At 43.5% G+C, this 26,975-nt stretch overlaps 2 protein-coding genes across 26 annotated transcripts in view; one reads left to right on the top strand and one right to left on the bottom strand.

The window, feature by feature from the left end:
• LOC139406630 (guanine nucleotide exchange factor DBS-like) overlaps positions 1–26,975 on the bottom strand; it is a 69,859-nt gene that overhangs the window by 19,454 nt on the left and 23,430 nt on the right. For 15 of the 25 annotated variants that reach the window (XM_071149459.1, XM_071149441.1, XM_071149440.1 and 12 more), the window contains exons 4-21: positions 26,453–26,543; positions 25,937–26,056; positions 25,274–25,390; positions 25,039–25,188; positions 24,292–24,416; positions 24,013–24,127; positions 23,578–23,697; positions 23,199–23,390; positions 22,578–22,769; positions 22,280–22,466; positions 21,335–21,441; positions 19,143–19,231; positions 5,760–5,826; positions 5,215–5,330; positions 3,188–3,257; positions 3,008–3,100; positions 914–1,006; positions 510–635 (exon numbers count right to left, since the gene is read on the bottom strand). In XM_071149459.1, the coding sequence (XP_071005560.1) occupies positions 510–635; positions 914–1,006; positions 3,008–3,100; positions 3,188–3,257; positions 5,215–5,330; positions 5,760–5,826; positions 19,143–19,231; positions 21,335–21,441; positions 22,280–22,466; positions 22,578–22,769; positions 23,199–23,390; positions 23,578–23,697; positions 24,013–24,127; positions 24,292–24,416; positions 25,039–25,188; positions 25,274–25,390; positions 25,937–26,056; positions 26,453–26,543 (2,170 nt within the window). The remainder of the gene's footprint in view (positions 1–509; positions 636–913; positions 1,007–3,007; positions 3,101–3,187; positions 3,258–5,214; positions 5,331–5,759; positions 5,827–19,142; positions 19,232–21,334; positions 21,442–22,279; positions 22,467–22,577; positions 22,770–23,198; positions 23,391–23,577; positions 23,698–24,012; positions 24,128–24,291; positions 24,417–25,038; positions 25,189–25,273; positions 25,391–25,936; positions 26,057–26,452; positions 26,544–26,975) is intronic. The other 10 variants (XM_071149461.1, XM_071149465.1, XM_071149439.1 and 7 more) reach the window with 1 other exon arrangement.
• On the top strand, positions 7,032–17,430 carry LOC139406633 (lactosylceramide 1,3-N-acetyl-beta-D-glucosaminyltransferase A-like). Its single transcript, XM_071149466.1, has 2 exons — positions 7,032–7,286; positions 15,938–17,430. Exon 2 carries the CDS (start codon positions 16,248–16,250, stop codon positions 17,385–17,387), a length of 1,140 nt encoding a protein of 379 aa, XP_071005567.1. The 5' UTR covers positions 7,032–7,286; positions 15,938–16,247; the 3' UTR covers positions 17,388–17,430.

Here is a 26,975-nt window from a genome sequence, read left to right as displayed (position 1 = left end):
TCAGAGACAGTTTCTATCTTCAAGACATCAGACTGCTGAGCACTTGAACTGGACTGACCACCTGCACTGTAGCACACATGCACTCATCCACACACACACACACACACACACACACACACACACACACACACACACACACACACACACACACACACACACACACACACACACACATGCACGCAAACACACATTTATGATACACACACAGCACAACTCCTGCTACCATACTGCACAATTGGTAGCAGAATTTAAAACACATACCCAATCCCCCCCTTCCCCAAATCACGTGTAAATATTGGACTATAAATTGTGCCTTCCTTACTTATGCTAAAATATTTATTATATTCTATTGAGCCATTTACTTTATGTTCGTATTGTTATGCTTTATTATTTCTTGTTGTTTTTTTCATTGTCAAGAAGGAACCTGCAAGTAACCATTTCATTGGACGGTGTGCATACGATGCATCTCGTGTCCATTTTGACAACTAATAAAACTTGAAACTACTGACCTCGAATCCCGTTATGGCAATTTGATGCATGGAGTCATTGACAGACTTGATGATGTCCAGCATTGTGGCAAGGGCCTCCTCCAATTCAGCAGTACCCTCCTGGTTCTTACTGCATTTCAGCATCTCCTAGAAAGGAAACAGAGCCGGGTCAGGACAAAGCCAAGTGGGATAAATAATGTATCTTAGTTCCTCTCACCAGCCTCCTCTGCTTGAGAGTCAAGGTCTTCAAATTAGATCAGTCTGAAGGAAGTGCTTTGCATGTTAGCCCTTAGGCAGTGAAGGAGGATGTTTGAGCAGTGAAGACATTTACATCTTATCTGTTATCTGTGTGTTGCTCTAAAATTTGAATAAGCCTGTGATTGTATAGTGCTGAAGTGAAATATTAACCTCAGTGATAAACTTGCCTTGACCATCAGCTGGTACTTGGTGATCCTCTGCACAGGCTTGAGTAAATAAGCATCCAGGGAGAGTTTGTGGTCCAGCTTCTTCTGACATTCCTGCAGTAATAAACATCATAGAATGTTTCCTGTTGCAATCATTTACAGTGCATTCAGAAAGTATTGAGACCCCTTGATTTGTTCCACATTTTGGTACGTTACAGACTTATTCTAAAAATGGATTGAAAATATAAATATAATTCTCATCCATCTACACACAATACCCCATAATGACAAAGCGAAAACAGGTTAAGAAATGTTTGCACATTTATTACAAATAAAAAAACAGAAATACCTTATTTACATAAGTATTCAGACCCTTTGCTATGAGACTCCAAATTGAGCACATGCTCTTTCCATTGATCATCCTTGAGATTCCACCTGTGGTAAATTCAATTGACTGGACATGATTTGGAAAGGCACACACCTGTCTATGTAAAGTCCCACAGTTGACAGTGCAAGTCAATGCAAAAACCAAGCCATGAGGTTGAAGGAATGGTCTGTAAAGCTCAGAGACAGAATTGTGTCGAGGCACAGATCTGGGGAAGGATACCACAAAATGTCTGCACCATTGAAGGTTCCCAAGAACACGGTGGCCTCCATCATCCTTAAATGGAAGAAGTTTGGAACCACCAAGACTCTTCCTAGAGTTGGCCGTCTGGCTAAACTGAGCAATCAAGGGAGAAGGGCCTTGGTCAGGGAGGTGACCAAGAACCCGATGGACACTCTGACAGAGCTCCAGAGTTCCTCTGTGGAGATGGGAGAATCTTCCAGAAGGACAACTATCTCTGCAGCACTCCACCAATCAGGCCTTTATGTTAGAGTGTCCAGACGGAAGCCACTCACATGACAGCCAAATGAGTTTGCCAAAAGGCCCCTAAAGACTCTCAGACCATGAGAAACAAGATTATCTGGTCTGAATGCCAAGCATAACATTTTTTAGGAAACCTGGCACCATCCCTACAGTGAAGCATGGTGGTGGCAGCATCCTGCTGAGGGGATGTTTCTCAGTGGCAGGGACTGGGAGACTAGTCATGATCGAAGGAAAGATGAACGGCGCAAAGTACAGAGAGATCCTGCACCAGATCGCTCAGGACCTCAGACTGGGGTGAAGATTCACCATCTAACAGGACAACAACCCTAAGCACACAGCCATGACAACGCAGGTGTGGCTTCGGGACAAGTCTCTGAATGTCCCTGAGTGGTCCAGCCAGAGCCCGGACTTCAACCCGATCGAACATCTCTGGAGAGACCTGAAAGTAGCTGTGTAGCGACGCTCCCCATCCAACCTGACAGAGCTTGAGAGGATCTGCAGAGAACAATGATCTACAGAGAAGAAAGGTGTGCCAAGCTTGCAGTGTCATACCCAAGAAGACTCTAGGCTGTAATCGCTACCAAAGGTGCTTCAACAAAGTACTGAGTAAAGGGTCTGAATAATTATGTAAATGTGATCTCCGTGTTTATTTTTAATACATTTGTAAAATTTTCTAAAAAACTGTTTTCATCATGGAGTATTGTGTGTAGATTGAGGGGGAACAAAAACTATTTAATCCATTTTAGAATAAGGCTGTAATGTAAAAAAAAGGGGGAAAAGTGGTTTAAGTCAAGGGGTCTGAATACTTTCCGAATGCACTGTCTGTCAAGCCAAATCCGAACCCTAAACAACAGGAAATGTATGTTTTTCCATTGACATGTTGCTTAAAGGGATACTGCAAACTTCCGGCATTTAATCCACTTACCCAGAATCACATGAACTTGTGGATTCCATTTGTATGTCTCTGCGTTCAGTATGAAGGAATTTAGCGATAGTTTCAAAAGCCAATGCTAACTAGCATGAGCGCAATGACTGAAAGTCTACATGTACAGCGTAACTACATTTACGGTAGCGTAACTTCATACTGCATGCAGAGACATAAGAATGGTATCCACAAGTTCATCTGACTCTGGGGAAGTAGAACAAGGTTCTCACAGTATCCCTTTAATGTAAACTGACACCATTATACAGTGGAATGCTATATCATAACTATGACAACACTTAGACACCCAAGGAAGGGGAGTCACCTGGAAGAACAGGCTGTCTCCACACTGTCTCCACAGTGCCTCTGATCGAGGCTTGTTCTGACAATACTTCTCATAGATCTGCAGCTCTTCTTTCTGGAGAGAGACAGACACTTAGCAATGCAACATAACAGCACAGTAACGGCCTTCAGTCTTCAAATGACATCAACACAAGGAACTCACCCTTTTCAAAAAGCAGGTCCCTACCAATTCTGGCCTTTCCATGCAATTTTCAAGCTCTTTGAAAAATGTCCTGCGAACAAGAAGGATGAAGTCAACTCAATTAAAAAGTTCAACACATTTCCTGTTGACCCCTTACAAGGTACATAAAGTAACGTATAACATTGGATACAATTGCACATTCATCAGATTGCCATTTCCTATGCTGGGAAGTTAAGAGGATGTTGGGAAATTGTAGCTGGTAGACAGAGTCTGTGCACTTCTGTTTGGAACGTCTATGATGTGTAAAGGTATGGAAGCCATGGATGCCAGTCTGAACAACAAGGTTGGGATTTTTGTGGGGCCCTGCAGTTGACTTTGAATTAACCTACTGAACCCTGAGCCTTCCCAATGAGTGTCCCATTAGTATCATGCTTGGGGGTTTGTCCTGGGTTTTAACTCCTTAAGCATTTCCACACCACGGAGTTAATACAGTAAGTCCTTTAGCTATGGACACTGGACAGTATTTAGCTGAGTAGAGATAAAACATTATACAACAGAAATTATCCACATATAATGAAATGAAGAGCTAAAACCCTGGCACTGAAATGTTGACATATCTGATATCTATGTGTTATGGATATTGTCATTGTATTAGAAATATGGACAAACTGGAAAAGCGGAGGTGAAGGGACATGTTCACATGAATGTGTCTGCATAATATTGAATGCCCATGTGGCGTGGAGCTCTATGGGTCCCTGTGGAACCTTTTGTTTGCCCCTCTCACTGTAACCTAACCCCACCTGAGAGGGAGTGATCACAGGGCCTTGCAGAACAATGGGTGTCCAACACATGGGGCGTCACGCCTAGAATACAAAACCCCAAAGACAATACAGGGCCCACTGTCAATTGAGCTCTCTCAGCCAATCACAATGCAGGATGTTTGTTTATTTTTTACTTCTTGCACAGAGGTATTTTACAAAGCAAGTTCAACGACTCTGCCAGTTAACTTACCTAAATAAAATATGATAAAAATGTAAATAAAAAGATAAGCTTGAAATATGCATGGTCTGATTGACCCAACAACTAAAAGTACACAGTTTAGCTTTCCTAATAAACCAGAAAATCAATCAGTAGATATAAAAGTTAGCTGGCTAAAGGCTTCTTTCTGCATGCTTCAGTTAGGCTGGCGAACTCGGCTAGGCGAACAGAACGAGTGCGCTCGCATACCTTCCACATTCGCTTGAAAAACGAGAAAAAAGCAGCAATAGTACTGTTTGTCCATGTTGAGACGCCGTAGTCAGTATTAATCTAAAATAACTCAAGAAATCTGTCATTCATTTGGATGTTTTTGCCAAAGAGATCTTAGTCGTGCAGTTTTACATCTAACTAGGATGTTTGGTACAGTATTTAGTATCTATAGTTGTATGACAAACACTTAATTGAAGATTCCCTACTGTTGACCAATAACCGACGAAGGGGCGTAAAACTTCAGCTTCAGAACTTCGACTTGCATCCATAAAAAATGTTACGCGCACGAACAGCCGAAAAACCCTTGCCGAAGACCGAAACAAACGTCACAAAATCTCGTCATAATACAGTATATGCACGAAGTGTTCCGGGTGGGAAGCATGCGGACGCCTTAACTTATTGATTCTGCTTTGTAGCATACTCTTCTGGTGATGATGAATGTTATTTGGAGCCTTCATAGTTGACATAGCGGTACAATGTGTTCTATATATATAGCTTCCAGTGAAGAATGGGGGGAAAACTTCCCAAGCTGTGAGAGAAAATAAAATAACCAGTTGTTCCATGTGAGTGCTTGCAGCCAAAGAATGCATAGTAGGAATGTGTTAAACACAGGTCAGGTCAAGAGAAGTTGTTAGCAATGGGAGACCAGTGAGAGGATGAAGGCTATCTCTCAGGATTGTCATGTGGCAGGGGGAATGGGTACCATGCCAATCCTTTTTTATTTTGACATCGCAGGCACATTTGTCAACTCACTGAATATGGAAATGTAATTTAGAACGAGACAGAGGAAATTAGGTCACCTGTTGTGAAATTCATATATTTCTGGGAGATTGCCAAACAGTACATCTTTCTTGTTCTCCAGGGCTGCGGGGATGAGGGGGGAAAGCTCTGTGTTGTCCAGCTCGGCAGCATATCCCTGGAGAAGAAAATCACATTCAAAGCTAATGAGTGACGGCTCAGTGAAAACAATGATAATGTCAACACTTCTTTGATAATCTGAACCCAATCAAATCCTGTCCTCCACATGGCTTTACACATAACACTTGAATGAACATGATATGAACTTCAATCAACCACTGACAGTTTGAGTAGCCTAATGACTAATCTAATCAATAAAGACAGCACATTTTAAGTTCAACAAAAGTTCACACGGCATTCTGAAATGGGCAGATCTAATGCAACATTTACACTGGCGGTCAATTCGATTTTTAGAACAGGGTTTAATTTTCCCTAGGTGCAGTAAACAGAGAAAGGAGCGCTTTCTCTACTGTCTCCTTGACATTATTGCCACTAACTGGCAGCGTTTCACATGTCACGAGAGAGCCAATTAAAGTAACAAACGCACCTCCATGATGCTCTGCAGCTCCTCGACGTACAGCCTCTCAGTTTCAATCAGCTCATTCATGATGTGTCTGGGGAGGAAAAATACAGGATCCGTCAATACACAACAAATACAGAGAAGCCCTTTAGTCGTATTTGTCAATGCAGATAGATTAATGAAACCCATAATGAGGACATCAACTGCCTCTCATACACTAAGTGCTTTGTCAAAGTTCTAAATGACCATCAACATCGTCATCGGGTTATTGTACAAACTCAAAAGAGGCTCTGCTAAAGACAACAGTACATCACCCCAGATAGGAGGTACAAGGGAGGAAATAAGACCTTTGGAGAATTAACAGAGGAAGTTGTCATAAAACCAACCATCTTGAGCAAAGCTAACATTTCCAGACTTTAATGGCCCCTTTAATGTGCACATTTGTATGAGTTCTGAGGTCTTGATTTTTATGTGCCATCACGAGCCCATCGAGACACTGAGTGGTGTTTGATGTATGGTCACATTTTATAGGTCAATAAAGCTCCTCCAAAGGCCCCGCCAATCTCACAGAGGCAAGCATCTGTTATATCATAGGTGACTGCCTCCTAAGTCCCAACGCAATAAGATCTGTGAATATCGATTTTGGAAGATAGGGCAGCATCATGCAAATAAATATTATGGACAGAGATGCCTTGATTGAAACCCTGGAGGGAAACTGTTCCATGACGCCATGTGCCTAGCCTGTTATTTGTGCTCCTAGGTCAAATCATTTTTATTGAGCACCCTAGTGGAGTGTTTAATGATACATACTCTGCCATCCTCCCTCATGTTGCTTCCAGCAACACTAGCTAAGGTATTAGTGCATAAAATAGCTTAGATCTCCACACACCTCTGTGTGCCTAGAATTAAGTCGGGGAGCAAAGATAACCTCCTCCAACAGAAAAACAATGCAATAACTATATAAAACAAATAATGTATACATATCATGTACTAGAAAACAATGCCAGAGTTTGCCCCTGTGCAAACCCTCTCCTAATGTGACCCTCGGGAACACCGAATTACCTTTATTGTGCAGGATTTGTAGTAGCTGATGTAACTCAGATGACACAAATTCCAAGCTCTGTCATTCTGGCATATGATCCAGCTTCACTCCTACTGGTTGGCTTCACTAATATGATAACGCAGAGAGAGGATCAGACTGACTCAGCTGAGGCAGGCAATGAGAGGGGAGGTACAGGGGCTGAGCTTTCCCCCTCTAGCCCAGCGGTTTCCTCCCCCGCTCCCATTCTGCTCTCTCAGTTTTTCACAGTCACATAGCGTAGAGACGTACAGACAGAACAGCTCAGGCAGGAGAAAACCACTGGGAGGCAGGCAGGCGGCTGGGGGCTGATGCTGCCATTCCTTACACACAGAGGGGAAAGAGAGAGCGAGAAGGAGAGAGAGAGAGGGAGAGAAAGAGGGAGAGAGAGTGCTCATCTACAGGAAAAGAGGGGCAGGGGAGAGTAGTTTTCTGTACTTTTCCCAGCAACACGTGGATGGAACTCTCACAGGCTGGTAAGTGATCTGGGAGAGGAGAGGGAGGTGGTGGGGGGATTGTATGCGCTAGCTGAAAGACTATATTAACTTAAGCTGCTCAAAGCAAAAAGGTGTTGACTTTCAGTAGAGGGTTTGAGAAAGAAAAGTCAGACTGTGAAAAACTAAAAATAAATCTATGCTCATGTCGCACTCCTGAATTCACACTGCTTTTACAGTTAGCCTGTAGTGAGATAACAGCTAACGGTAGAATCATCGCAGGGATGAAGGGGAGAAAGGAGGGGAGAGGCCAACACCCTTTCATGGAATTGGAACCTAACCCTCTTGGTAGGTTTTAAAACAATAGACACAAATTTAACAGAATTCAATATTTTCTTTTGACTCAACAATGATATGGTAATTTATGGAATAAAAAAAAATCTGCTAACACAAAAAAATAACTCCATTTAGGTGTTCTTATCTGCCTATTCTATTGTGTTTTAATCTGACTATCTGAACTTACTTAGAGCCCAATTTAGCACAAAACTGTAGTTGTTTATACTTCTCTATAGATATCTACTGCATTCTCAAACCATTGTTGAGCTGATGATTAATAAACCACATTCATGTCTCCAAGAGTTTACATTCTTGGACTTATATTCTGGGAGGCTGGCTCAAAGATTTTTCCCACTTTCAAAGGAACTTCATGGGGACAGTTGGCTGTACAAGTCATTGATCAATGAATAGGTTTGCATCGGTAGGGATGAATGTTTCACTAGTCTAGAGGTGGGCAATAAATTCAAGATTTAGATGTTCAAGATTGGCCTGTATTTTTTATAATAAATCCCCACCCTCCCCCCAATTAAAAAATAAAAAACCTCCCCTGAATAAGCTCAGGGCCGTTTGTTGCCCACCCCTGCACTAGGCCTATCATTTAAAATATATTACACGTTGTAGCCTATAATAACGCTATGGTGAACTTCTGTTTTAAATAGTTTTGAGAGAGAAAATACAGTACATGACCAAAAGTATGTGGACACCTGCTCATTGAAAAGCTCATTCTAAAATCATGGGCATTAATATGGAGTTGGTCCCCCCTTTGCTGCTATAACAGCCTCCACTCTTCTGGGAAGGCTTTCCACTCGATGTTTGAACATTGCTGCGGAACTTGCTACCATTCAGCCACAATTCATCCCAAAGGAGTTTGACGGGGCTGAGGTCAGAGCTCTGTATAGGCCAGTCAAGTTCTCTCGACAAACCATTTCTGTATGGACCTCGCTTTGTGCACAAGGGCATTGCCATGCTGAAACAGGAAAGGGCCTTCCCCAAACTGTTGCCACAAAGTTGGAAGCACAGAATCGTCTGGAATGTCATTGTATGCTGTAACATTAATATTTCCCTTCACTAGAGCTAAGGGGCCTAGCCCGAACCATGAAAAACAGCCCCAGACCATTATTCCTCCTCCACCAAACTTTACATTTGACACTATGCTTTTGGGCAGGTAGTGTTGTCCTGGCATCCACCAAACCCAGATTTGTCAGTCGGACTGCCAGATGGTAAAGCGTGATTCATCACTCCAGAAAGCACGTTTCCACTGCTCCAGAGTCCAATGGTGGCGAGCTTTACACCACTCGAGCCGACGATGAGCATTGCGCATGTTGATCTTTGGAACTCGGTAGTGAGTGTTGCAAGTGAGGACAGACGATTTTTAAGTGCTACGCGCTTCAGCACTCGGCGGTCCCATTCTGTGAGCTTGTGTAGCCTATCACTTTGCAGCTGAGCCGGTGTTCCTCCAAGAAATTTCCACTTCACAATAACAGGACTTATAGTTGAAGCTCTAGCATGGCAGAAATTTGACAAACTGACTTGTTGGAAAGGTAGCATCCTATGACGGTGCCACGTTGAAAGTCACTGAGCTCTTCAGTAAGATCAATCTCCTGCCAATCTTTGTCTATGGAGATTGCATGGCTGTGTGCTTGATTTTATATACAGTGCCTTGCGAAAGTATTCGGCCCCCTTGAACTTTGCGACCGTTTGCCACATTTCAGGCTTCAAACATAAAGATATAAAACTGTATTTTTTTGTGAAGAATCAATAACAAGTGGGACACAATCATGTAGTGGAACGACATTTATTGGATATTTCAAACTTTTTTAACAAATCAAAAACGGAAAAATTGGGCGTGCAAAATTATTCAGCCCCCTTAAGTTAATACTTTGTAGCGCCACCTTTTGCTGCGATTACAGCTGTAAGTCGCTTGGGGAATGTCTCTATCAGTTTTGCACATCGAGAGACTGACATTTTTTCCCATTCCTCCTTGCAAAACAGCTCGAGCTCAGTGAGGTTGGATGGAGAGCATTTGTGAACAGCAGTTTTCAGTTCTTTCCACAGATTCTCGATTGGATTCAGGTCTGGACTTTGACTTGGCCATTCTAACACCTGGATATGTTTATTTTTGAACCATTCCATTGTAGATTTTGCTTTATGTTTTGGATCATTGTCTTGTTGGAAGACAAATCTCCGTCCCAGTCTCAGGTCTTTTGCAGACTCCATCAGGTTTTCTTCCAGAATGGTCCTGTATTTGGCTCCATCCATCTTCCCATCAATTTTAACCATCTTCCCTGTCCCTGCTGAAGAAAAGCAGGCCCAAACCATGATGCTGCCACCACCATGTTTGACAGTGGGGATGGTGTGTTCAGCTGTGTTGCTTTTATGCAAAACATAACGTTTTGCATTGTTGCCAAAAAGTTCAATTTTGGTTTCATCTGACCAGAGCACCTTCTTCCACATGTTTGGTGTGTCTCCCAGGTGGCTTGTGGCAAACTTTAAACGACACTTTTTATGGATATCTTTAAGAAATGGCTTTCTTCTTGCCACTCTTCCATAAAGGCCAGATTTGTGCAATATACAACTGATTGTTGTCCTATGGACAGAGTCTCCCACCTCAGCTGTAGATCTCTGCAGTTCATCCAGAGTGATCATGGGCCTCTTGGCTGCATCTCTGATCAGTCTTCTCCTTGTATGAGCTGAAAGTTTAGAGGGACGGCCAGGTCTTGGTAGATTTGCAGTGGTCTGATACTCCTTCCATTTCAATATTATCGCTTGCACAGTGCTCCTTGGGATGTTTAAAGCTTGGGAAATCTTTTTGTATCCAAATCCGGCTTTAAACTTCTTCACAACAGTATCTCGGACCTGCCTGGTGTGTTCTTTGTTCTTCATGATGCTCTCTGCGCTTTTAACGGACCTCTGAGACTATCACAGTGCAGGTGCATTTATACGGAGACTTGATTACACACAGGTGGATTGTATTTATCATCATTAGTCATTTAGGTCAACATTGGATCATTCAGAGATCCTCACTGAACTTCTGGAGAGAGTTGCACTGAAAGTAAAGGGGCTGAATAATTTTACACGCCCAATTTTTCAGTTTTTGATTTGTTAAAAAAGTTTGAAATATCCAATAAATGTCGTTCCACTTCATGATTGTGTCCCACTCGTTGTTGATTCTTCACAAAAAAATACAGTTTTATATCTTTATGTTTGAAGCCTGAAATGTGGCAAAAGGTCGCAAAGTTCAAGGGGGCCGAATACTTTCGCAAGGCACTGTACCTGTCAGCAATGGGTGTGGCTGAAATAGCCAAATCTACTAATTTGAAGGGGTGTCCACATACTTTTGTATGTATAGTGTATATTCTTGTTGTTTTGGTCAGGAATATTCACAATTACTAAAATGTCAACCAAACAAATGCAACCTTTTGTGATTACAATAACCTAGAAAGTAAACAACAATCTGATTTCTACCTCTTATTGACACTGATATGTGACACCCAGACATGGGAGGAAATTCTAATTGGGAGTTGAATGTTATTTGCGTTGTGACTGTTGGATAGATGGCCATCATGGTATTGACACAAGGTTATCTGATGCATGCTGTCAGGGCTGCTCATTGTTGTGGGCCACTGCCTAAATCTGCTGCTGTAATGATTTTGTTTTGTCATGATGACTGTTTTGTACAGACCTCAGCAATTCCATGCACTCTGTTAGTTTAAAGCCCCTCCATTATTGAACTTTCGCTGGGTTGGCTTATGCATTCATTCACAAAAGATTCGGCAACTACCGCTATACGGTTGAGAGGGTTAAGATACTTCACACTGTGAACAAGCATCTACAGAGGATGGACTCTGACAGATAAACACTGAGGATTTTCCATCATCCTTTCAGAGATAGAGCACAATGGGATGGAGGGCCTTCAGAAAGTATTCCTACCACTGGACTTATTCCACATGTTGTTGTGTTACAGCCTGAATTCAAAATGGTAAACATATTTGTTTTTCTCTCACCCATCTACACACGATACACCATAATGACAAAGTGAAAACAAGTTGTGAATGTATTAATTTAATACTCACTGAGTCACTACTTTGTAGAAGCATCATTGGCAGTGATTACAGCTGTGGATCTTTCTGGGTGAGTCTCTAAGAGCTTCCCACAACTGGATTGTGCAACATTTGCCCATTATTCTTTTCAAAATTCTTTAGGGTCTGTCAAATTGGTTGTTGGTCATTGCTAGACAACCATTTTCAGGTTTTGCCATAGATTTTCAAGTATATTTAAGTAAAAACTGTAACTCGGCCACTCAGGAACATTCACTGTTTTCTTGGTAAGCAACTCCAGTGTAGATTTGTTTTAGGTTATTGTTGTGTTGAAAAGGTGAATTCATCTCTCAGTGTCTAGTGGAAAGCAGACAACCAGGTACTCAAAGAACTTGCCTGTGCTAACCTCCATTCTACTTCTAATTTTATCCTGAAAAACTCCCCAGTCTTCTACGATTACAAGCATACCCATAACATGATACAGTTACCACTATGCTTGAAAATATGGAGAGTGGTACTCAGTAATGTGATGTATTCGATTTGCCCCAAACTTAACACTTTATATTCAGGACAAAAAGATAATTGCTTTGCCACATTTTTGGGGCCTTGTTGAAAACACGATGCATGTTTGGGATAATTTTTTTCTGTACAGGCTTCGTTCCTTTCACTCTGTCAATTAGGTTAGTATTGTGGAGTAACTACAAAGTTGTTGATCCATCCTTAGTTTTCTCCTATCACAGCCATTAAACTATTAAAACTGTTTTAAAGTCATCATTGGCACCATCGTAAAGTCCATGAAATTCCTTCCTCTCTGGCAACGGAGTTGGGAATGACGCCTGTAGCTTGTTTTGATACACCATCCAAAGTGTAATTAATAACTTCACCATGCTCAAAGGGATATTCAATGTCTGCTTCTTTTTTTTCTACCAATAGGTGCCCTTCTTTGCGAGGCATTGGAAAACCTCCCTGGTCATTGTGGTTGAATCCGTGTTTGAAATTGACTGCTCGAAGGAGGGACCTTATAGATAATTGTATGTGTGGGGTACAGATATGAGGTAGTCATTCAAAAAATCATGTTAAACACTATTATTGGACACAGAGTGACTCCTTGCAACTTATTATGTGACTTATTTAGGCTTGCAGGTAGGTAGGTAGGCAGCCGGCTCTCTGTGCTAGTGGTGTTTAACTATCTGATGGCCTTGAGATAGAAGTTGTTTTTCAATCTCTCTGTCCCAGCTTTGATGCACCTGTACTGACCTCGCCTTCTGGATGGAAGCGGGGTGAACAGGCTGTGGCTTGAGTGGTTATTGTCTTCGATTATCTTTTTTGCCTTCCTGTGACATCGGGTGTTGTAGGTGTCCTGGAGGGCAGGTAATTTGCCCCCTGTAATGCATTATGCAGACCGCACCACCCTCTGCAGAGCCTTGCGGTTGTTGGCGGTGCAGTTGCCGTACCAGGCGGTGATACAGCACAAAAGGATGCTCTCAATTATACACCTGTAAAAGTTAGTGAGGGTTTTCGGTGACAAGCCACATTTCCTTAGCCTCCTGAAGTTGAAGAGGCGCTGTTGCAACTTCTTCACCACACTGTCTGTGTGTGTGGACCATTTCAGTTTGTCGGTGATATGTACACCACAGAATTTAAACTTTCCACCTTCTCCACTGCTGTCCCATCGGTGTGGATAGGGGGGTGCTTCCTCTGCTGTTTCCTGAAGTCCACAATCATCTCTTGATGATGACATTCAGTAAGAGGTTATTTCCCTGACACCACACTCCACTGCCCTCACCTCCTTCTTGTAGGCTGTCTCGTCGTTGTTGGTAATCAAGCCTACCACTGTTGTGTCTTCTATAAACTTGATGATTGAGCTGGAGGCGTGCATTGCCACGCAGTCGTGGGTGAACAGGGAGTACAGGAGGGGGCTGGGAACGCACCCTTGTGGGGCCCCAGTGTTTAAGAACAGTAGAGTGGAGATGATGTTTCCTTCCTGTCAGGAAGTCCAAGACCCAGTTGCACAGGGCGGGGTCGAGACCCAGAGTCTCAAGCTTAATGATGAGTTTGGAGGGCACTATGGTGTTGAATGCTGAGCTGTAGTCAATGAACAGCATTCTTACATAGCTATTCCTCTTGTCCAGATGGGATAGGGCAGTATGCGGTGTGATGGCGATTGCATCGTCTGTGGACCTATTGGGGCGGTAAGCGAATTGAAGTGGGTCTAAGGTGACAGGTAAGGTAGAGGTGAAATTATCCTTGACTAGTCTCTCAAAGCACCACCATGGCCATCTTGAAGCATGTGGGGACAACAAACTGGGATAGGGATTGACTGAATATTTCCGTAAACACACCAGCCAGCTGGTCTGCACTTGCTCTGAGGACGCGGCTAGGGATGCCGTCTGGGCCGGCAGCCTTGCGAGGGTTAACACGTTTAAATGTTTCACTCACGACGGCCACGGAGAAGGAGAGTCCACAGTCTTTGATAGTGGGCCACGTCGGTGCACTGTATTGTCCTCAATCTACACACAATACCCCATAATAACGCCAAAGCAAAAACAGGTTTATAGAACTTTTTTTCAAATGAATAAAATAAAACAGAAATATCATATTAACATAAGTATTCAGACCCTTTACTCAGTACTTTGTTGAAACACCTAAGTCCAGGCTATAGCTGGGCCACTCAAGGACATTCGGAGATTTGGCCCGAAGCCACTCTTGCGTTGTCTTGGTTGTGTGCTTAGGGTCGTTGTCCTGTTGGAAGGTTAACCTTCACTCCAGTCTGAGGTCCTGAGCGCTCTGGAGCAGGTTTTCATCAAGGATCTCTCTGTACTTTGCTCCGTTCATATTTCTCTTGATCCTGACTAGTGTCCCAGTCCCTGCCGACGAAAAACATCCCCACAGCCTGATGCTGTCCCCACCATGCTTTACTGTGGAGATGGTGCCAGGTTTCCTCCAGACGTGACGCTTGGCATCCTTGGTTTTATCAGACTAGAAAATCTTGTTTCTCATGGTCTGTGAGTACTTTAGGTGCCTTTTGGCAAACTCCAAGTGGGCTGTCATGTGCCTTTTATTGAGAATTGGTTTCCGTCTGGCCACTCTAACATAAAGGCCTGATTGGTGGAGTGCTGCAGAGATGGTTGTCCTTCTTGAAGATTCTCCCATCTCCACAGAGGAACTCTGGAGCTCTGTCAGAGTGACCATTGGGTTCTTGGTCACCTCCCTGACCAAGACCCATCTCCCCCCATTGCTCAGTTTGGCCCGGGCGGCCTGCTCTAGGAAGAGTCTTGGTGGTTCCAAACTTCCTCCATTTAAGGATGATGGAGGCCACTGTGTTCTTGGGGACCTTCAATGCTGCAGACATTTTTTGGTACTCTTCCCCAGATCTGTGCCTACAGACAATTCCTTCAACCTCATGGCTTGTTTTTTTGCTCTGACATGCACTGTCAATTGTGGGACATTATATAGATAGGTATGTGCCTAGCCAAATCATGTCCAATCAATTGAACTTACCACAGCTGAATTCCAATCAAGTTGTAGAAACATATCAAGGATGATCAAAGGAAACAGGATGCACCTGAGCTCAATTTTGAGTCTCATAGCAAACGGTCTGAATACATACGTAAATAAAGGTATTTCTGTTATAATTTAAATTAATACATTTCTCAGCAATAGGCCTACATCCCATTGTGCAAAAAACTTGTTGAATCAACATTGTTTCGTTATTTCAACAAAAAAATGTAATGTGATGTTGAATCAAGGTAGAAAACTGATTGGATTTGCAAAAAGTCTTCAAAGCAAGGGAATTTTTTTGTAGGGAGCTCTGAGCATACGTGTTTTGGCAGCTTTGTTTCTTCAGTTTGGAATCGTTGGAATATGAGAAAAGTTACAATTTCGCCTTCAGCCTTACTGTTGTTCTTTCACCCCGGTGAGTAGGTTGATTGAAAAGCCACGTTACCAGTCTGTATTTATAGGTCTACAATCAATATTGCATTTGGACTGTCCACGCATTGTGGACTAAATGCGATTGCTCGACCCACGGCTGTTGTTGCTGTTTGGGTAGCCTACCTTGGGGACGTGAGGATGGATGCCTCGTTCCAGGTTGGACAGAATAAGCATGCTTGATTGACGCTGCCCTGCGGTTTTCGCACTTTAGCCCTGTTGTAATAACCTCAAAAGTACTTACCGGGTTTAGCCGGCGTGATGGATCAAGCACATCTAGCAGTTTCATTCACTTCCTCAGAATGACTCAATAACATAATATTGACTCACAATTTCAAATGCATTTCCTATTAGTGCGATATGTTCATATTTTTGTCTTTCTCTTTTCAGATCCTATGATGTGGAATGCTTTGTGACTGTGTGGACACATCACAAAACGGTGATGACTAGAGACGTGATTGTCTCAACAATACAGTCCCAGTAGAGAGCAGAGTGGAGAGGTGTCAGGAGGAGATGAAATTTAACTGAAGACCAACATTTCTCTGAGGAGCCCATGTCTCCCGTTGGGCAAATATGATGGAACTCAGACACTCCCAAATCATTTGGAATAATTGTGAAAGTAGCAGCCTGTCAAACGCAACAACCTATTGGACTTGACAAAAAGATAGAAAAGGGGGGGCAAGGGTAGGAAGGTTGAAGAATGTTTTTGAATTTCAGAAGGATCAGAAAATGTCAATGTGTGCAGCTGGTGACGACGTGCTTTGTCCTGTCTGTGTTGATGGTGTGCTGGGAGCAGCTGGACCACCATGTGGTGAGCCATATGAAGTCCTACTCCTACCGCTACCTGGTCAACAGCTACGACTTCATCAACAAGAGCTTTGGCATCAGCCAGAGGGAGGCTAAGAGTCAGAGCAACTTCCCGTACCTCATCAACCACCATGACAAATGTGACAGCAATGAAGTGCTGTTGTTGCTGTTCGTCAAATCTTCCCCAGAGAACCTGGAGAGGAGGCAGGCCATCCGGGCCACCTGGGGGAATGAGGCCTACACCCAGAGGGAGTTGGGGGCCACCGTGAGGGTGGTGTTTGCCCTGGGGGTCCACCCCAACCCCCAGCAGAGGGGCCATGTACAGAGGAGGCTGCTGGGAGAGGACCAGGTCTATAGGGACCTGGTCCAGCAGGACTTTGTCGACACCTTTCACAACCTCACCATCAAACTGCTGCTGCAGTTCCGCTGGAGCCACAACTACTGCAGCCAAGCACGCTTCCTCATGTCAGCCGACGACGACATCTTTGTCCACATGCCCAACCTGGTGCACTACCTGCAGGGCCTGATCCAGCAGGGGGCCCAGGACCTCTGGGTGGGCCACGTGCACAGGGGAGCCCCACCTAACCGCCGGAAGGACAGCAAGTACCACGTGCCTTATGAGATGTACCAGTGGCTCTCTTACCCAGACTACACAGCGGGGGCAGGGTACGTTGTCTCAGGGGACGTGGCTTCCAAAATCTACCAGGCCACTCTGTCCCTCAATGCCTCGCTGTACATTGATGATGTGTTCATGGGCATCTGTGCCAACGCCATGGGGGTGTCTCCCCAGGAACATGTTTACTTTTCAGGGGAAGGGAAGGCCCCCTATCACCCCTGTATCTACGATAAGATGATCACCTCTCACGGACACGTGGCAGATGTCCGGTACCTTTGGAAGGCAGCGACGGACCCCCAGATCCATGACATTTCCTCTGGCCTGTTGGGAAAGATGTACTGCACAGCAGTGAAAGTAATGCTCCTCTGTAAACCTTACTATTTAAATACCTACCCATGCAAAGCAGCATTTTCATAGTGTATTGTAAGGCTGCACAGTATGTCACTGCAGTGTTTTTTTATTTTTTATATTTCAGTGTCAACAGCTGGTATTATTTTCTAAATCAAGACCAAAGCCTTGTTCTTGAGCATATATTTACCACTCTTGCCTTGGCTTGATGGATACTGCAGTTGTACTTTGTGGTTTAGCTAATTGTGTGATGGTAAACAGACTGCTCGTGTTCTTGGCTGCATTCAGGAACATTTTGGCTGGCTGCGTGAAGTCATAAGGGAAGAATCATTTGAATAAATTACCTCAGTCTCAAGAGGAAATTCTGTCCAGCATTGCTAGCTGACATTAGGGTTTTTATTCAGTTTTCTATTGCTCATTGAATTAAACTGGTTGAAAGTGTACCGTCTGTATCCTACTAATTTTACCGACCCTCTTATCTCTATAGAGCCAACTCCTTTCTTACCCCATTCCCTGATTTCACTTCTCCTTAAATGTCAGGCTGCAAACAATGAGCAAACACAATTTGCTTTAAACCACATCCTGCTCACTAAATCATTCCATATGAACTCTGCTCCCCCATCTCTCCCTTTCTTACAGTCTGGGCCCCCCAATAAGGTAACATACAGCATTTAGTGACTCTGCAGAAAGGAATTCACTGTGAAACTAACTACTCTCTGAAATAAGCTAACTAACCCCACCTTCAAACACAAAGCACTTCACAATGTTTGCTAAGGGTCTTTAAATTTCTCTACAATTATAAATCTGGCATGTGTAATAAAGAAATCGGAATGATTGGCTGTGAAAATGTGGATTTAGTATGGATCTCTAGCGGCCCTAGCCTACAGCAGGCGTTTCCCAAACTCTGTCCTTCATTTACTTCTTTTTTGGTTTTTATCTGTACTTTATGCTCCAAAAGAGACATTGTCAGGGACATCACAGCCTGTATGTGTGTTTTATGAAAATCTCATGTACAAAAAAAAACCTTATGCATAAATACCCAGAACTGTTACAGGACATTTTAACATATCAGGTGACATACCATATGTACATAAGCTTCTGTACGTCTCATTTCAATGTCATGCAAATACACATGGCCTACATTGACTGCTTCTAATGCCTGTGCTTGGCAGAGGAGGGGAGTGCAAATATCATTCACTTCCTGTACCTATTTTATTTCTTTCAGCCACATCTCGTTGAGATTGAGCAACTTTCTCACTTGCTCAGAACCTCAAAAGAGGTTTCCAAATATAAAAATGTCTGTTGAGTCAGAGACTGTACCCATGCAACAGGGAGTACACTCCTACGAACCGTAACAGTTACAATAAAGACAAGATACATAATGTGATCGACTTATCGAGTATTAATAAACTTAGTGTGCTCCATATCAGGAGGCACTGTGCAGGTTGAAATTAGAGCAGGAGACATTCCACACAGCAGTCACACAGTGTGTGGTCACCTGGGTGCTAACAGTCAGCCGGCAGCCTTTGCCTCAATAAAAGTGTATCTTCATCATCGCTACAAGCCCTTTCTTCAGACCACTGTACTGTAAATGCTATGCTCTCCTAACCTCGTCTTTCAATGTTCACTCTCTCTCGCTCTGTGACCTATTTCAAAGTTTCTTCAACTAACACTAACTAATGGTGGAGGAAAAGGTAGTCCCTGGTAAAATGTCGCCAACCTCATCACTAGCCAGTGTGTATATGCAGTGGTTTTGAAAAAGAGCAGAGCGAAAGAAACAGGAAAGATACTGTATATGGGCAGAGAACAGAAAGAGACATTTACCTCCGTCTGTTTGAAAGACTCTCCTCTGTCTCGTTCGTCACCAGGACGTGGCTGGAGCCTCCCTGGCTTGCCTCATGCATTACCTCAATCTGAGGACACAAACACACAGCGTTGCAGTCACGGACAGGTGAAAGGGTGACACACACGGTACATACCTTGGAGGCCCCTATTTCCTTTCAAACGTCACCCTTGTGGTCATAGTGCTAACATTTAGATAAGATGAGTGGCTTATCACGCATGACTAGAACTTTATGCAAACTGGAAACCATATATCAGGAGGCTGCTGCATTTATTGTAGCTGGGGATTTTAACAAAGCTAATCTGAGAACAAGGCAACCTAAATTCTAACAGCATATCGATTGCAATACACGAGCGAGTAACACTCGACCACTGCTACTCAAACTTCCGTGTAGTTATTCCCTCCGTAAGGCAATAAAAAAGCAAAATGTCAGTATGGCGACAAAGTGAAGTTGCAATTCAACGGCTCAAACACGAGACGTATGTGGCAGGGTCTACAGACAATCACAGATTACAAAAATAAAATATTGACGTCTTGCTCCCAGACAAATTAAACAACTTCTTTGAGGACAATACAGTGCCACCGACAACGGCCCGCTGTGGGCTCTCTGTGGGCTCTCCTTCTCCGTGGCCGACATGATTAAAACATTTATACGTGTTAACCCTCGCAAGGCTGCCGGCCCAGACGGCATGCCTAGCCACTACAGCTCAGCATTCAACACCATAGTACCCTCCAAACTCATCATTAGGCTTGAGACCCTGGGTCTCGACCCCGCCCTGTGCAACTGGGTCCTGAACTTCCTGACAGGCCGCCCACAGGTTGTGAAGATAGGAAACAACAACTACTGTTCTTAAACACTGGGGCCCCACAAGGGTGCGTTCCCAGCCCTCTCCTGTACTCCCTGTTCACCCATGACTGCGTGGCAATGCACGCCTCCGGCTCAATCATCAAGTTTATAGAAGACACAACAGTGGTAGGCTTGATTACCAACAACGACGAGACAGCCTACAAGAAGGAGGTGAGGGCAGTGGAGTGTGGTGTCAGGGAAATAACCTCTCACTGAATATCATCATCAAGAGATGATCGTGGACTTCAGGAAACAGCAGAGGAAGCACCCCCCCTATCCACACCGATGGGACAGCAGTGGAGAAGGTGGAAAGTTTCAATTCCACCGACAAACTGAAATGGTCCACGCACACAAACACTGTGGTGAAGAAGGCGCAACAGCGCCTCTTCAACCTCAGGAGGCTAAAGAAATGTGGCTTGTCACCGAAAACCCTCACTAACTTTTACAGGTGTATAATTGAGAGCATCCTTTTGTGCTGTATCACCGCCTGGTACGGCAACTGCACCGCCAACAACCGCAAGGCTCTGCAGAGGGTGGTGCGGTCTGCATAATGCATTACCGGGGGCAAATTACCTGCCTACCTACAGACTTGATATCATTGGCCACTTTAATAAATGGAACACTAGTCACTTTAATAATGCTACTTTAAAAATGTTTATATATCTCACATTACTCATCTCATGTGTATATACTCTATACTGTGTCCTTCACTATCTATTCTTTACTATCTACTGCGTCTTAGCCGATCTGTCACTGCTCATCCATATATTTTATACGTATATTCTCTCATACCATCCTTTACCAGATTGTGTGTATTAGGTTTTGTTGTGGAATTTGTTAGACATTAGGTTTTGTTGTGGAAATGGTTAGATATTACCTGTTAGATACTGCTGCACTGTCGGATCTAGAAGAATAAGCATTTCGCTACACTCGTAATAACATCTGCTAACCATGTGTATGTGACCAATTAAATATGATTTGATTTAGAATGGCACATTATTCCTATTTATCAGACAAACGTGATGTGGTCAGGGCAAAAGGTGCGCAATTGATTTGAAACTAGGGTTTCTCATCCCCGCAGGGTTCCCTTGGGAAAGGCAGGAAACAGAAGATGTCTGATATAGGACACTCCCATGACTTCTTCTCCCAGACTCCCATTGACCAAGAGTTATGTTCTGATGAATTATACAAGAAGAATTGGCAGGACACTGTCATACAAATGGACCAGTGGCTAGCCAAAAAAACAACAGATGGTTCTTGTTGTTGTTGTGAATGAGGTTGAACCATTTCAGGTTCAATTGTCTAGAGGATGTCCACAGGTCTTACCTTGAGGCTCCCTTTGACTTTGCGGCTTACATTTTTCCTTTTTGCAAGCTCAGCTTCCGTGGGCTGCTTTGTGGCACTAGAGTTCTCTGAGATCCTTCGACTAAGGGCTAGAAATGGTTATAGAACAGGGATGGGAAAAGGAAGACATTTTTTTTTTAATTAAGCGGAATGTTTGACATGAAGGCATAGAGACATCTAGGGATCCTGTTTGACATGAAGGCATAGAGACATCTAGGGATCCTGTTTGAAACATCAGGCGTTTTGCCATTCTCTCTGTGTGGAACAACAGCAGGAGGCCCTGGCCCAAAGCTATGTCCTCCTCCTGTAGTAGGTCGAGTACCACAGTGAATACAATATACTTCCTTTAAAAGCCTCAAGAAGTAAGGTTTTAAATACATACTTTGAATTAAACTAGAAAATGACTGTGCTTCCTGGAAAGTAAAGTACAGACTATGTTTCAGTTTCAATAGCAATGAATAGGCTCTACAATGATCTTTCATTACGGGCATGTAAAGTTTGAGGTTAGGTCATGTGGGCCATAACGATGGAAAGAGGTTTCAACTTTTTATCTGTGCCATTATGGAATCTGTGACAGCATGGGCAGCGCCATTGAGGCTATCTCCATTTTAAAGTAGTCTGTTTTCTTCTTATTTTGTGTTTGAAAAAAGTGTAAAGCTAATATTGGTGATCAACCGCCACAAATCTTGTGTCATTAATTTACTGTGGCCACTATATGGCAGTGATATAGCTTAAATTAATTTACAAACCATAGCACTCAATTTGAAGAAGACAATGCTCTGATCATTGGCTGATTGCTGTCAATCCATAGGAATCCCCACCCAGTTGACTACTTTAAAATGGTGGATGCTCTCAATGGCAATGCCAATGCTAAAAGGGGTTATATCTAAGTTGAGTCCTTTAACTATCTCTATGGGGGAGACTTACCAGGGGCAGGGCAGGTGGTCCTGGGTGTTTTGTGGGGCACAGGCCGTTTGGGAGAGGACTCAGGTCGGGGGGCCACAGGCTGGACGGGCCGGGTCTGTTTGGCTGACAGCTTCTTCAGACTAACCTGTCTCTTCTCAAACATCTCCTGTACATCGTCCAGCCTCTTTAGAGCCTGTTGTACATTAGCCTGATGGAAAGCACAGATCAGGGATCAACAAATAGGACCATTGTTCTTCTGTAGGCTGACAACTCCAGGAATTAGGATTCCATGAGTGAATTAAGGGAGCACTGCACACACCTTGACTTCAACGTTGAGGACTAGCTCATACTGGTTGTGGATGTTCTTGAGGTCACTCAGTTGGTTCTCCTTGGCCGTCTCCAGGAACTTCTCAATGTCCTGCAGGGCTGCCTCAGCCCCTTCCTGGGACTGGCACTTGTCCACAGCCTGAGAGGCCAGCAGGTACACCCCCGACTCACACCACTGGTTTACCTACAACCACCCGAGAACACATGGATGAATGAACAACTACAGTAGCTACTGTCTAGGCTCAATATCAGTAGTATATCTAGGCTCATTTGCATGGCACTAATGTATATTTTTAACTACTAATGTTATACATGGATGGCATGTATAGTTGTTTAGAAACTAAAAAAGAAGGTACTGATTATTGTATGGGACAATATACTGAACAAGCGTTTTTTGAGACAGATAATATGAAAAAAACAATTTTATTGCTTTGCTGAAAAAGTGGAAGTACCACTAACCTTGATGGAAGAGGGAAACTTTGTGAAAGTTATTTGAATTCATGAGAGCATGTGTAAATGACGTGTATAATCATGCAAACAATCTCTCCCTGAGGACATTGCCTTTTCTGACAGCAATATAGAGATGAGGAGCCTCTTATGTTATCCACCCCACCTTGTCTATGCCTTTGTGTATTTGGCGTGATTTGGAGAGGACGTCGTACTTCTTCTGGACCTCGTTGGTGAAGTCATCACAGATGCGTCGGAGCTCCACACACTTGGGCCGTATGGAGTCCACAGAATAGTGGTTGCTCTGAATCAGCTGGTCCCCGTGTAGGGCGTGGAGCTGGGCCTTCTCTAATGACTCCTGATATGCATCAGACAGAGAGCCATTCATCTCACATGACCACATTCGTGTTAGGCTCACATTCAATACAATCCAAGGCTGATGATCACGTGTTGATTAACACATAGTGGATACATTGTGCTTTGTATTGTCTTTTAAGGTGTAGATGTTACAGCTCATATAACATTTGTTATGTGACTTGGCTGACCTGAGCCTTCTCCTCTAAGGTCTTGAGGTCCTTCAGTAACATCTCTACCAGGGTGACACAGTCCCCAATGTCTGACAGGGCTGTCAGAGTCGCCATCAGACTGTCCAATGACACTTTCACCTGTGGAGGGGACACAGAGAGAGCAGGAGGTTAAGGACTTATGTACAGTATTTCCAAGCACATATGCTTGAGAGGAAGCGCTATATACTGTAAGTGTGAGGTTGCAAACATAAAAAAGTGTAATTAAACTGAGAAATTGACGGGTGAGCAACTATTTTTGGACAAGGTGTTACATTGTAACGGCTACTTCTAATAGCTGTCTCTGGGGGAACACAAATAGCCAGGCTGTGTCCTGTTCAGCTTTCTTTGTTAACATGATTAAGCTAAATCAGCTGACTACAGCAGTCAGCGACTCTGTCACAGAAACATACGTACCTCTCGGAAGTCATGCTCAAAATGGCGGAACTGTAGGCACTGCTCCAGTTTGAGGTGATGTTTAGACCAGAACTGTTCAAAAGCGTTTTCTGTCTCATCTAGCTGGGCCAACAACCTGAAATACAACATGGACATATAACATCATTTGCAGCATCTTTATCCACCTCTGGAATATACTCTTAGTGAGAAATTAAATAATAAGTTAAATCATTTGTGAACCGAACACATACAAATGATTTAATTGGGAGCTTCCATCTCCAGTAGGTCCCAGTAACCAACCTTTCCACAGTGATGTGGTTCTCCATCTCGTCTGGGTTTAGCTGGTGGTTCTCAGACTTGGCAGCCTGCTCTTTGATACAGCCCAGTAGAGTGGTTCCCTGTTTCATCGCTAATTTCAGTTCATCCTGTCAAAATGAAAGAATTAATTAAATACCATTATAAACCGGGTGGTTCAAACCCTGAATGCTGATTGGCTGAAAGGTTGGTAACCAGTTTATAATAGCAATTAGGCACCTCAGGGGTTTATGGTATATGCCCTATATACCACGGCTAAGGGCTGTATCTAGGCACTCCGCGTTGCGTCATGCTTAAGAACAGCCCTTAGCCATGGTATATTGGCCATGTACCACACCTCCTCTGGCCTTATTGCTATTATAAACTGGTTACCAACATAATTAGAACAGTAAAAATACATGGTATACGGTCTGATATACCACAGCTTTCAGCCAATCAGCATTCAGGGCTTGAACCACCCGATTTATAATGGTATTGCTGGTTTGGGAATAGAAAACTCTGATTATTATCTAGGCCATTGATGCTTATGGTTAAACTACAATGCCACAGGCTATGATAGAACCCATTCCCCTGTGTATTGGATCACACTACTGTGTGTGAATGTAACTAATAGTAAACTAACAAATATCAACACAATCTTCAGGTGTTGAGGATGTTAGCCATGAGTACAAGTAAACCATTGTAGGAAGCCAGGTTCAGTAGTATTATGTTGACGCTGAAGCAGAGCCCCACCTTGAGTTTGTCGTGCTTCTCAGTGTGAGTAGTGAGTAGGTCTTTGGTGCACTGCACATCATTGGGCAGCTCCGTCTCTGCCAGGTCTGTACCGAACTTCTGCAGCATTTGAGCCGTGGTCTTCACCGTCACAGCAAAGTTCTCAATGGCCTGACAACAAAAAACATACACACTTGTATTGTTTCCAGTGAGTCCAGAAAATAACTGGTGTAAGGCCAATGTCATGGTAACTCACTGTCCGGCGGTGGATCCACTGGCTGTGACAGTAGTCCAGGTTCCCACCAAGCTCACACGTTAGCTGGCCCTTATCCACGTAGCCATATAAGTCAGATAGGGAGTTGAGCATCACAATCTGTAGGGAAACAAATTCACATACATTGCTGTGTGTTATAGATGTTAGGGCATCTTCTGCATCACCAGTCTCGGTTTTCTCATCTGATTTTAGGGTTAGACAATAATTGTCACGGCATAAAGTTAATATAGGCTTCTGTGTTTTTTTGGTTTCCTCCATTTCTCTATTTTCACTTCCTCACCAGTAAGGATGACACACACACGCAAGGTGATGAGGATGAGGAGGAGTTGCAACTTTTATCTATTACAGTTACAGTATACTGTAGGCGTCTGGGGATAATGCAGGAGAATTGGCCTTCACCAAAAAAATGTATGAAGGGATATACAGGTGTATGTTGTCACATTCTACAGCTTTCTATAAACAAGGAAAACATGCAGTGAGTACATAGTCATTGTTCTAACAGTTAGTTTACAGGTGAAGATCACACTCCGAAGCAACACTCCACATGACATTAGGTCAATCACTATCTCACACCCAGACACAGAGGAAAGGTTTCTAAGATGATCTACGAGTTGGACAGGGTGAGTGGTAGCGAAGCATTCTTACCGGTACCTTCATTTTAAAGTCATCCCGGTGCAGCTTCATGCCAATGTCAGCGATGGCCCTCTGGAAGAAGCGGGAGGGCCTTAGCACCAACACCAGCTGGAGGTTCCCTGGAAATGCCCCCTAGTGGACACAGGTACAAAACACAGCTTCATACCATCTCATAGCCTTGTGTGGAGTTAGCCTTGTGTGGAGTTAGCCTTGTGTGGAGTTAGCCTTGTGTGAGGGAGCTTTGCTCTGCGCTTACTTTCAATTTAACATAATCTCAAGAATTTGCAGTAGATTATACTCCCCAAAAAATTCTTCATACAATACTTCCTGATATAGGAGCATTGGTAGCAATTATATTTTACAATGTTACATGATGCTGAGATAAAAATGCTTGGTCCCATTCTGTCTGTGATGTGGCCAACTCCTCTATTGAAGTCAAAGACAGTGAGGAGTTAAAGCACAAACAGACTGGATAACCAGGCAAGAGATAAAAGCCCTGTCTGAAGTGAAAGATGGACATCGTCATACCGCTATCCGCGTCAGCGAGGCCTTCACTGAGCTCCATTTGTCCCGCCTGCGGTCGATGATTATAACGAAACCGATGCTGGCCACGTCCAAACTAGACAAAGGAAAGATGGGAATAAACGCATGCGGTAGGTGAAGCTATCCAAGCATGCAGTCACAAGACATATCCAAGAGGGCACTACACTACACTCTTGTGCTCTGTCTCTGTACAGTTTAAACAGAGTTGACACAAAATCACTTCAGCACTTTTAGAACCAGGCCATTATAGTTAACAGTGTTAGAAGCGCTGTGTAAACTTGTGTAATGTTTGGGGTCTTTTACAGGGAAGAGGTTTTTAAGTGAGGGCCATTAACATTCTCAATGTGTTACTCTGACAAAAAGGTGAATAAAGTTGCTCATGTCTAACATCTTAATGTGTTATCTGGCCTAATATAATTCCTACTCAATTGAGCAACTTTTGTGTATTTTCCTGGCTGCGAGCAGCTGACATGAGACAAGATTAATGGTCCTCACGATGTACCATGAG

Source organism: Oncorhynchus clarkii, chromosome 4, assembly GCF_045791955.1.
Source record: "Oncorhynchus clarkii lewisi isolate Uvic-CL-2024 chromosome 4, UVic_Ocla_1.0, whole genome shotgun sequence".
Taxonomy (NCBI): Eukaryota; Metazoa; Chordata; class Actinopteri; order Salmoniformes; family Salmonidae; genus Oncorhynchus; species Oncorhynchus clarkii.
Note: the sequence above shows the minus strand (reverse complement) of the source record. Positions and strands in the feature narration are given on the sequence as shown.

Bases quoted from the DNA above. Each gene is read 5' to 3' on its own strand.
- LOC139406633 (XM_071149466.1), top strand. From the start codon at position 16,248: ATGTTTTTGAATTTCAGAAGGATCAGAAAATGTCAATGTGTGCAGCTG.